The sequence below is a fragment of the Dama dama genome, chromosome 20 (assembly GCF_033118175.1).
Source record: "Dama dama isolate Ldn47 chromosome 20, ASM3311817v1, whole genome shotgun sequence".
Classification (NCBI taxonomy): Eukaryota; Metazoa; Chordata; class Mammalia; order Artiodactyla; family Cervidae; genus Dama; species Dama dama.
The window spans coordinates 15,553,076-15,564,815 of NC_083700.1; the positions used below are offsets into that span (position 1 = coordinate 15,553,076).

Consider the following 11,740-nt stretch of genomic DNA (forward strand, 5'->3'; position numbering starts at 1 on the left):
ATTGGATGCACATGAGCAGAAATTCCTTCCCCCTCTTCAAGGAATCTCATTATTCTCGCCTCTCCCGCTCTGAGGCTGCTTCCCCTTTACTAGCCCCAAATCCCGCCTCCTTCACCACCCAGTTCAAGGGCCTCCCCTCCTCCAGAAGGCCTTCCCAGCTACTCCCGCCCGCAGTGAGCTCTTTGTCTCCCGAACTGTGGCGCTCTCAAAGGGATGTTTTGAGGATTCAGTCAGATAACGTAAATAAAATGTTAGAACATGATTTGGCACATTCCAAAGGCTGGATAAATTTGGACGCCTTGTGACTCTTTCTGCTTCCTCTTCTTGGCACAGTCTGAGAGCCACCAGGGGGCGCCCTCTGCACAAATATCCCCGCCACCGAGGACGGGCTGGAGTGTCCTTCCTCCCCCGCCCCGCCCCAGAAATGAGAGTGAGAGGTGGGGTTTCATTACCTAAAAAGTGGGTATATGAACTTCAGGTTATATGAAAGAGGAGTAGAAAGCCTGAGGTGAGTAATGGAAAGAACATCCTTTTGCCTGCTCCCTTTGTTTCCTGATGGAGACTGAGGAAATAGGGTGTGCGTGCATCCGCGGTGTCTCCCAGTACCACACATATTTGGTATCTTTCAGGCAATGTGTTTTCTGACTTCTGTCTTCAATGCTGCCTTCTTCCAGTATTTCAGGAGGGTGAGTCTTTGCTATTTAGGGAAAACATGGCCACATCTATCCTTTCAGCCGAACCATGAGAGTTCCATCAGCGCTCCCATTTTATGGGTCAAGAAACTGAGTCCGAGAAGAATTCAATGAGTGACACTTTTCTTGGATGCCCTGAGTAACAGACTCGCATCCCCTCGCAGGCCTGAACCCCCTGGCTCAGTTCTGTGTATAATCTCCTTTTATCTGGGGTGATGACCTTGCCTCACGGCCTCCTTCGCCTGAAAGCCACCGCCATCGGATCTGATTTTCCCGGCACGGGTTTTCCTTTGGTTCCATCTGCAGTACCCCGGGGTGGCAGGGACAGAGGCTGCTGCCTTCTCTCTGAACCCTAAGGGGTTAAGGCCTGGGTCCCGCCCCTTTTCCCGCCAGGCTGGCGGGAGTATGAATAGCCTCGCTCCCACTCCCGACTCCCAGTCTCTCCGGTTGCTCCTCGCCCCGCCCCGTCATTGTCCCCATCCGCGTCTTTTCCCTTCCGTCCCCAAAGCTTTGAGAGCTGCTGGCTTCTCCTGGTGCTCCGAGTCTCTCCACCTTCGGTGGGTCAGACGAGCAGGATGGAGGGCTGCCTGGGGGAAGAATCTTTTCAGATGTGGGAGCTCAATCGGCGCCTGGAGGCCTACCTGGCCCGGGTCAAGGCGCTAGAGGAGCAGAATGAGCTGCTCAGCGCGGAGCTCGGGGGTCTCCGGGCACAGGCCGGGGACGCCTCCTGGAGGGCTCGTGCCGACGACGAGCTGGCGGCCCTACGGGCCCTCGTCGACCAGCGCTGGCGGGAGAAGCACGCGGCCGAGGTGGCGCGCGACAACCTGGCAGAAGAGGTGGAGGGCGTGGCGAGTCGGTGCCAGCAGCTGCGGCTGGCCCGGGAGCGGACCGCGGAGGAGGTGGCCCGCAGCCGGCGTGCGGTCGAGGCCGAGAAATGCGCCCAGACCTGGCTGAGCACCCAGGCTGCGGAGCTGGAGCGCGAGCTGGAGGCTCTGCGCGCGGCGCACGAGGAGGAGCGCGCCGGCCTGAACGCGCAGGCTGCCTGCGCCCCCCGCGGCCCCGCTCCGCCCCGGGGTCCCCCTGCGCCGGCCCCCGAGGTGGAGGAGCTGGCTCAGCGGCTGGGCGAGGCGTGGCGGGGGGCAGTGCGCGGCTACCAGGAACGCGTGGCGCACATGGAGACCTCGCTGGGCCAGGCCCGCGAGCGGCTGGGCCACGCGCTGCAGGGCGCCCGCGAGGGTCGCCTGGAGCTGCAGCAACTCCAGGCAGAGCGCAGCGGCCTTCAGGAGCGCAGGGCCGCGCTGGAGCAGAGGCTGGAGGGCCGCTGGCAGGAGCGGCTGCGGACCGCTGAGCAGTTCCAGGTGAGGAAGTCGGGGGCGGGGACTGGGCAAGACAAGGCTTCAAGAAGTCCTTTTGGGGCTCAGAGACCTGGGAAGGGGAGTGGGGGTGGCTGTACATTTAGGGGCCACTTCTTAGAAAACCATGCCTGGTACCACCAGCCTGGACTCTCACAACTCTGTCTAGTGCGGGGTTGGAGGTTCAGAGTCCTCTCGAAGCGCACCTCGAAGGGCCGACAGGCCCAAGACGTTGCAGCAGTCTCCTCCCGTCTGGATGTTACCCTCCTACCCTGATGGCCCCTGGGCCCTTCCCTAGGCTCTGCTGTCACTCATAAGATGCTCAGGACTTGGCCTCTTAGTCTTCAGGTTCTCAACAGCCCTCCTCGCCCTGACAGGAGAGGGTGAGGGGCCCTGGATGAGGGGCCACCAGCCCCTTCTCCCTTGTCAGGGCTGTCCGGCTCCTGAGTACATTCCAGAGGCCTGGGACAGCTGCTCCCCCTCACACTGCGCAGATGGGACCAGCAGCTGAGAAAACAGCCTCCTGCCTGGCCCAGACAGAGGTCTCACTATCCCCCACTCCCCCTTCAGAGGAGAAAGATTCCAGAACATGAGAACATGTGGGAAGTGGAGGGGGCGGGGGCCAAGTGTGGGGAGCAGGAGACAGTGACTGGGACCCGAGCTGTTTGGCTTCCAGTCCTGCAGGCTCCAGGCCTGTTGATTAATCGTTTTTCCTTCTGCTTCCACTTTTCCCCCTTCTCCTTCTCTCTGTAACCCATCTCCTCTCCTCCCTCACCTCCCCCTTCCTGTGGGAGTTGAATTCTGAGCCGCATGTGCTACCATTTAATCAGCATCCTCAGAGGAGGAGCCAGGCCGTGGGAGAGGATTGAGAGGGGCCCTTCTCAGAGGCTCCAGAAGGGGGTTCTCTGGGCAGGGAGTGGGGTAGGGGGAGGCAGGAATCTGCTCTGCGGAGAAGTTAATCAGGAAGCGAAGTTGCTGCTGCAGCAGCCAAGGGGTAAGGAGCCCTCCCCTTCACTGACTACCTCTGGCTCGCTCTGCAGCTGGCCGTGGAGGCCCTGGAGCAGGAGAAACAAGGCCTCCAGAGCCAAATTGCCCAAGTCCTGGAAGGTCGGCAGCAGCTGGCACACCTCAAGATGTCCCTCAGCCTGGAGGTGGCCACATACAGGTAGACCCTGACCCTGACCCATGTGGAGCACAGATGCACATATAAATGTGGGGGCAGACTCCTCACCTGAAGGGGCCCAGAGCCACGGGGGGGTGGGGGCTCTGCCACCACTCGGTCCTGTGACCCTAGGCTGATCCCTTCCACCTAAGCCCACTTGCTGTCCTGTGGGTTCAAGACCGGAGAAGTATCCTGTGCCCAGGAGACCCTCCAAGGAGTGGTGATATAGCTGAGTGGGGGGACAGCCTCGAAGGAGAAGGCTGGACACCTACAGGTCATCTGCATCCAGAACATGACCCCCAAGGGTACCCAGTCCCTGTGTGTGTGCACTCACACCAAGAGGGTGATGTCCTTGAGCAGCCTCAGGAAGGAGGAATTGCAGGTGTGGGCTGGTAGCACCGACTTGCCACCTGACCTGGGCCCCAGTCTCCTGGTCTGGAGGGTGGGAGATGGGCTAGGTAACAACCAGAGTCCCTTCCATCCTGAATGTCCGGGGGCCTGACTCCTCTCAAGCCTTGGTGCCCTTGGACTTGCCCAGCCCTTCTACTGACCGCATACACTGTTAGCTCAGGAAAGGTTGAGATCAAGGAAGTGCTGCTTCTCTGGCTCTGTGGCCTTGGGCAAACCCACAGTCTCACCTGGGAAACTGACCTGGTTAGCCCAGGCCCCACTGATGGAGCCTGAGGAAGGAAGGGGCTTTGCCATGGTGAAGGGTTGCGTACTTCAAGCCCACAGGATGGCGCCAGGGCTGGACAGCCTATGACGACAGTGCCCCCAGAATCCACAGACAAACAAAAGCAGGGGCCCTGGAGAAAGCTCAGAAGGGGAGGGGAGGCAGAGCCCAGAGGAGGAAAGTCAGCGAGGCTCTCAGGATGAGAAGGGAGGGCCCCCACCTCCACAGAGGTCAGAGAGCACAGTGCTGCAGCAGGAAGACAGAGAAGACACTGACCAGACTCAGATGATGAAGCGCACAGAGGAGACAGATGTTCAGCATAACTTGTTGAATTGATTGGTCCTCCTTCCCCGCAATCGGTCCCCTCCTTCTCAGTCCCCATGGGACACTAAGGCAGGGGCATGGACACAAAGACCTTCATTGCCCTGAAAGGCTTGGGATCCAGAGTACTTAGAGATCCCCAGATAAGAGCCTTGACCCCTAATCAAACCACTGAGGGGAAAGGTCTGGGCAGGCTTAACCTGGGTTTTGAGGCATGAAAAGGATTTGGAGAGAGGGAGCTGAATTGTTTTGTTTTTGTCTGTAACCAGCTCTGGGGGCCCTGGGGGAGGAGGAGGAGGGAGCCTATCCCATGGGAACGGCCGGAGAATTCCCACTTCCCCAGGGAAGCCCCCTCCTCAGACCCTCCAGATGGCGGTGTGGACAAAGGCATCCATTTGCATGAGAATCAGCCCCCCACCGGAGGATGAGGTCATAGGCCTGGGATGGGGAGGGGACTAGTCTAAGCGCTGTGTTGAGGGGTGTGTACACTATGTCGACTGTGGGAACCGCCTGTGTGTCTGTGAGTCCAGCTGTGTGTTCAAATAAGTGTGTGACTCTGTGTGACCAAGTGTGTGCTATCTGTGGGTGTGACCATGTGATTTCATGTGCAGAGCCAAGTATAACGCCATTGTGGCTTTGTGTGATAGTGGTGAAAATGAAGAGGAGGCCTGCCAGGCGGGAGCTGTGATGTTTCCCTGGCTGGCTGACCTGCTGGCCTGTGGGCAGAGGGCTGACCCTGCTTTTCTTCCCTCATCCCCAGGACCCTCCTAGAAGCCGAGAACTCCCGGCTGCAGACGCCTGGAGGCGGTTCCAAGGCTTCCCTCGGCTTTCTGGGTAAGAGGAGGGGCCAAGTTTGCCCCAGAACTTTACCTCTGTTTCCTCTTCATACCCCAGAGCGATTCATTTTCTGAGATGAGAAGCAGGAAAGCCTATATCTTGACTCCGAGGCCCCTAACATCAATGAGCATGCACTTAGCCCAGCCCAAAAAAAGGCAGGAGCAGGGTTAGGGTACCCCTCCCCATCCCAGCTGATCTGTCCTGACACCATTTTCCCCCCTCTGCCTTTCCAGACCCTAAGCTGGAGCTACATTTCCCTGGGACCCCAGAGGGCCGGCGTCCGGGACCTCTGCTTTCTGTCCTGAGTCCGACTCCCCTCTCCTCACCTTTGCCCGGTACCCTTGAAACACCTGTGCCAACCTTTCTGAAGAGCCAGGAATTCCTTCAGGCCCGCACCCCGACCTCAGCCAGCACCCCCATCCCACCCACCCCTCAGGCTCCCTGCCCTGCTGTAGATGCCGAGATCAGAGCCCAGGATGACCCTGTGTCCCTGCCCCAACCACGGGTTGGGAGGCAACAGGTGCCAGAAGTCATGTGGGCTGAAGCCAAGGTGGCCATCCCTGCCAGCGTCCTGCCAGGACCAGAGGAGCCTGGGGGCCAGCAACAAGAGCCCAGTCCAAGCCAATCCCCTGAAGATCATGCCTCCCTGGCTCCAGCCCTCAGCCCTGACCACTCCAGTCTAGAGGCCAAAGGTGGAGAACCCAGTGGGTCTAGAGAGTCCAGCAGACCCCAGGAGGAAGATGAAGGACAACTCTGGGGGCTGGCAGAGAAAGAAACAGTGGTAGAGGTTAAAGCAGTGAGCAGCTTGCAGCAGGAAACATGGCAAGAAGAGGGGGATCTGGACATGAAAGAAATCCAAGACTCCCAGGGTCCTTTGGAAAAAGAAACTCTGAAGCCTCTGGAAGAAGAGATTCAAAAGCCATCGATTCCATTGGAAAAGCAGAGCCATGAGATGATAAGATCTCTAGAGAAGGAGAATCTGGAATTGCTGAGGCCTTTGGAAGAAGAGAACTTAGAAACACTAAAAATACTAGAGAAAGAGAATCAAGAATTATTGAAGTCTTTGGAAGGAAAGGAGATGGAGATAGTGAGATCTCTAGAAAAAGAGACTCTAGAATTACTTAAGCCAATAGGAAAAGAGGATCCACAGACATTGCCATCTCTAGAACAGGAGAATCAAGAAATAACGAGGTCTCTTGAAGTTAATGTAGAGACATTTTTATATCCAGGAAAGGAAAATCAAGAGTTAGTGAGGTCTCTAGAAGAGGAGAACATTGAGTCATTGATAACTCTAGAAAAGGAGAGTCAAGAGCCACTGAGATGTCAAGAAGTAGAGAACCAGGAAACACTGAGACTCCTAGCCAAAGAGAGTCAAGAGCCATTGAGGTCTCTAGAAGACCAGGAGGCATCAAGACCTCTAGGAAAAGAGAATCATGAGGCCCTGAGGGCTGCAGAAGATGAGAATCATGAGGCTCTGAGACCTCTAGAAAAAGAAAACCAGGAGCCGCTGAGATCTTTAGAAGAAGACCAGGAGGCAGTGAGACCTTCAGAAAAAGAAAACCAGGAGCCGCTGAGGTCTCTAGAAACAGAAAACCAGGAGTCACTGAGGTCTCTAGAAGAAGACCAGGAGGAAATAAGAGCTCTAGAAGAAGACCAGGAAGCAGTGAGACCTTCAGAAAAAGAAAACCAGGAGCCGCTGAGGTCTCTAGAAACGGAAAACCAGGAGTCACTGAGGTCTCTAGAAGAAGACCGGGAGGAAATAAGAGCTCTAGAGGAAGACCAGGAGACAGGGAGACCTCTAGAAAAAGAAAAACAGGAATCACTAAGGTCTCTAGAAGACCAGGAGGCAATGAGACCTCTAGAAGAAGAAAACCAGGAGCCGCTGAGGTCTCTAGAGAAAGAAAAAGAGGAGTCACTGAGGTCTCTAGAAGACCAGGAGGCAATGAGACCTCTAGAAGAAGAAAACCAAGAGCCACTGAGGTCTCTAGAAAAAGAAAAACAGGAGGCAATGAGACCTCTAGAAGAAGACAAACAGGAATTACTGAGATCTCTAGAAGACCAGGAGGCAATGAGATCTCTAGATGAAGAAGGCCAGATGACATTGAGCCCTCTAGAAAAAGTGAAACCAGAGACACTAAAGTCTCTTGGAAAAGATCAGGAGATAGTTATACCTCTTGAAAAAGAGAATCAAGAGTTATTAAGGTCCCTAAATGAAGAGAGTATAGAGGCAGTGAGGTCTTTAGAAACAGAGACTCCAGAACCACTAAAGCCTACCGAAGAGAAAAACCTGGAAATACTGAAACCTCTAGAAGAGGAAAGTCAAGAGCCACTGGAGTCTGTGGAAGGGAACCACGAGACACTGAGACCCCCAGATAAGGAGAATCAAGAGTCACTGGGCTCTCTGGCAGAGTGGAACGTAGAGAATTTGCAATCTCTAGAGGAGGCTGATGAGGGAAGTCTAAGGCACTTGGAAGAGGAAGAGAACGTGGAGAAGGAAGAGAGTCAAGCGTCACTGAGGCCCCTGGAGGAGCAGGGACAGGAGCTGCCGCTCTCTGCACATCAGCAGAAGTGGGACGATATAACACAGGGGGACCAAGAACTGGATCAGGACAGGCCCCCTGGGAGGGCTGGGGTGGACAGTGAGGATGGGGCAGAGCTGGAACTGAAAGAACAGGCTGGCTTCCCTGCGAAGGGGGAGGTGGTGGAGCAGGGGGAGCTGCATCTGACAGCCACAGGTGAGGCCTGGGGCGTGGGTGAGGGGCAGCCAGGCAGCCCCGAGCCCAAAGAGCAGAGGCTCCCAGCTGAGGGAGCAGGTGGGGCAGGAGGCGCTGAGGGCCTCCAGGGCCCTGAGGAGCAGCCAGAGCAGGTGGGGGCCCTGGGCCTCCCGGCTGCCCAGGGCATGTCAGAGGTGATGGAGCCCGTGTTGGAAGATGAGGATGTGGCCCCAGGGGATGGCCGAGCCTCCCCAGAGGTCCCCCTGGAGTTAGAGACGGCCATGGGCAGGTCTGCGGGAGTGGAGCGGGGACCCGAGCAGGAGGTAGTAGGGCTGGAGCACCCAGGTGGCCTGGCCAGAGAGGAGGTGATGGAGCCACCCCTGGGGGAGGGAGGTGTGGAGGCAAAGAAGGTACAGGGCGTGGAAGGGCCCAGAAAGAAGCTGGAGGAGGCAGGCACTCTGGAGCCAGAGGTCTCCACACTGCCCAGGAAGAGCAGAGACCCGCTGGAGACTCCTAGGGACTGGGAGGAGTCAGAATCTGGGGCCCCTGGGAAAACAGAGGAGACAGTCTCAGCTGAGACCTTATGCCACGAGGGAAGTGATACCCCTCAGCCCAGGCCCCTGGGGTCAGAGGGAGCAGAGGAGGATGCCAAACAGCTGCTGGGGCCCCCCAGTCTGAGGCCCACCGAGTCCTGCTTGCCCACCCTAATCCCTGAAGATGCCGCTGGGCCCCAGCCCCTGGCTGAGGGGAACCAAGAGGCCAGCTGGGGGCTGGAGGGCAGGGCTGAGGTCCTGGGAAAGGCGGACGGTGAGCAGGAGGATCTGAGCTCTGGGGGGATCCCAGAGGGCCTCCAGGAGGAAGGGGAGGAGAGCAGAGAAGAGAGTGAGGCGGATGAGCTAGGGGAGACCCTTCCTGACTCCACTCCCCTAGGCCTCTACCTCAGATCCCCCGCTTCCCCCAAGTGGGACCTGCCTGGAGAGCAGAGGCCCTCCCCTCAAGGGGAGCCCGGAAAGGAAGGCTGGGGTCCTGAAGTCCCAGCCTCCAAGGGCCTTGGGGCCCACCCCTCAGAGGAGGAAGAAGAGGAGGGAGATGAGGAGGAGGAACGTGGCCATGACTCTGAGCTGTCGGAAGAATTTGAGGACCTGGGGACTGAGGCTTCTCTCCTTCCTGGGGTCCCCGGGGAGGGGGAAGAACCTCTGAGCCAAGTGCCCCAGCTGCTCCTGGAGCCTGCAGCCTGGGATCGTGATGGTGAATCTGATGGATTTGCAGATGAGGAAGAGAGTGGGGAGGAGGGAGAGGAAGAAGACGAAGAAGAGGGGAGGGAGCCAGGGGCAGGACTCGGGGGGCCAGTGCCCTCCGTGGGCAGCCTCCCCGCCCCGAGCAGCCCTCAGGGAGGGAACCTCCTGGGGTCTGAGTCCGGGGATGTCAGTGTCCCCTGGGACGATGGCCCGAGGCCCACGGCACCTGACGCCCCCATGACTGCCCCGGAGACTGAGTCCCAGAACATCACTGAGGCCTCAGGCTCAGAGGAGGAGTCTGATGCTGCCCCCCTGGAGAGGGAGGACCAAGTCCCTGGTCCTCTGGGGACCCTCAGTGGGGTGGAGGACACCCCTGATGTCGGTGGCCCAGGTCCCAGCCTGAAGGAAGAGTTGGAGCACGTGAATGGGGGCGTGGTGAACGGGCTGGAGCAGTCCGAGGGGATAGGCCAGGGGGCGGCTGAGGGGGACCGAGGGAGCCCCTTGGAGGAGGAGGGGGGTTCCCTGAAGGCCCCTTGGGCAGGGGCTCCTCTTCACCTGGGCCAAGGCCAATTCCTGAAGTTCAGTCAGAGAGAAGGTGATGGAGACTCCTGGTCCTCCGGGGAGGACTAGAGAAAGCACTCCTACACAGAGGCATTGGGCGGAGGGGTGTCCCCCGGCCCCCTGCCTTCTCGGGGCAGCACCCTTCACCTATGCTCTCCTGACCTGAGGTTTCTGTCCCAGAGGCCTGGCTGGCCAAGGTGAAACGGGTGTGGCAAAGGGACCCGGTCCAAGAGTGGAGACTCCGGGAATAGCTCCCAGCCCTTGGCCTCCGCATCGCGGGGACAGCCTGCCTGCACTGTCCCGTGAGGCTGAAGCCAGCTGAATCCCTGTAGGACCAGTCCCCCGTTTTCACTGCAGCTCCTTCCTCCCCACCCCAGGACCTGGAGAAGGCCAGGGCCCAGTGGCCCCTCCAAAGGGAGGGGCTGGGGTGGTCCGCGTGCCAGGGCTTACCAGCTCTGCCCTTCCTCCCGCACCCTCATGAGATGGTGGGCCGGTGGCTGATGAGGGTGAGGGGGTGCTCCTGTGTCCTGATCCCCACATAGACCTGCCATGTTGTGGCCCCATCTGGCTCATCCCTGCCTGAATAAAGTAATGCCTCCGCCTACAAAGTCTGGACTCTCCCTTCCTCAATTCAGGGGGGCCTCAGGGTTGACACAGAGGCAGAAGAGCCGGGGTGGGGGGAGCAGGAGACGCTGGTGTTGGGGAGGGGCTGCCTGCTGGGGAGAGAAGATTCTGGAAGGCCTCATGGTGGCAACAAGCCAGGCAGATGAAGGCTGCAGGCAGCAGTGCTGGGGGCCCGGGGAAGGCTGGGGGTGCTGCTTGACCAGGGGATGGGGGTGCCAACCCAGGTGACCTTGGCGCCTGCAGATGCCAGGCCTGTCATCATCTCTGCCCACAGCGCTGATTACAGGGATTAGGGCTTGGGGCCACCCCCACCCTCGCATGTCCTCCCTGCTGGCCCCTCAGCGCCGCCAGCATAATAAGCCCCCTTGCCCCCAAACCCAAACAATTGTCTGGCCTTGGTGTCTGCTCAGGCTGGCTGGGTCAGAGCCGGGTGAGGGGGAAGGAGGTCGTTCTGCCTTAGTCTGGCTGGGTAGCCTCAGGTCCGTGCTTCACCTCTCTGAACCTCAGATCCGGCCACACAGTGACAGACAGGGGCCAGGTGACTCGGGGGCCTCCCAGGGCAGAGAGAGCAGTGAGCAGACGAGGAGAAGCCAGAGGGTTACCGGTTAGATCTTCAGTAGGACTTCCTTGCAAGTGGAAGCAGGAGACAGGGACGACAAGAAAGGGGAGGTGAGGGGGATAAACTGAAGCTGTTGGGTGAAACGAAAGCACGATGACGGGGTATGCTGATGCCTGGGGTTAGACTGGGGGTCCACCCAGCCACAGCGTCTTTCCAAGAACACCCCCCTTCCCAGGAGTTTTCTGGGTCCCTGTATAGGGCTAGGAGGGACCAGGGATGCCCGGATTAGGCTGGGCTTGAAGGCCTTGTAGTCAGGATACCCAAATAGAAGCCACTCCCCATCTGAGCTCTGGAGGGAAGAAGAGCAGGGCAGGGCGACACCTCTAAATACTCTGGGTGGGGGTGGGGCAGGAGCTGCCAAATGAATGTTCCCCCTGGAGAGACAATCCCAAGGCCAGAGGCAGGCCCTTTCTTTTCTCCTCGGGCCTCAGGCTGAGGCCAGGGGAAGACGAGAAGATGAACTCTCAACCCCTCTGACTTCAGCTTATCCTCCCGACGAGGGGGTGGACAGGAGGCCCCCGACAGGACCGCACTGTCTGCTTCTCTCCCCACACCTTCTCCGCCTTCTGGGGGTCTCTGTGTTGGTTATCCAGGCCTCCATTTCATACACACCCTGGCCCTCGGGGTCGCGGGATGCTGGCGGCCCTCCTGGCGTCCACTCTCCCTCCTGTACCCATTGCTAACAAGGCCATGTCTGATCTCACCAGGCTGCCAGGCTGGGGGCCAGCACACTGGCATCCGGGCAAATAAGGCCCCCTCCCTGCTCCTCTGATGGGACAGACGAGCCCTGTATTTGCCTCCCCAGGCCCTCGGGCACCCCCACTTAGGCGAAAGGCCAAGGACAGAGGCTGAGTCCTTCCCTGTGTCCGGGCCATCCTGCCATCCCACCCCCCACACACACACCAGGGCCCCTGATTTCCTGCAGAACTACCCAAACTATAGCCATT

General features: G+C 58.7%; 1 protein-coding gene across 1 annotated transcript; it reads left to right on the top strand.

Moving 5' to 3' along the window:
- The first annotated feature begins 1,144 nt into the window (after positions 1-1,144).
- On the top strand, positions 1,145-10,158 carry NES (nestin). The gene is made up of 4 exons (XM_061120533.1): positions 1,145-2,050; positions 3,085-3,209; positions 4,961-5,034; positions 5,271-10,158. The coding sequence occupies exons 1-4, from the start codon at positions 1,268-1,270 to the stop codon at positions 9,617-9,619; spliced, it is 5,331 nt and encodes a 1,776-aa protein (XP_060976516.1). The 5' UTR covers positions 1,145-1,267; the 3' UTR covers positions 9,620-10,158.
- Positions 10,159-11,740: the final 1,582 nt, after the last annotated feature.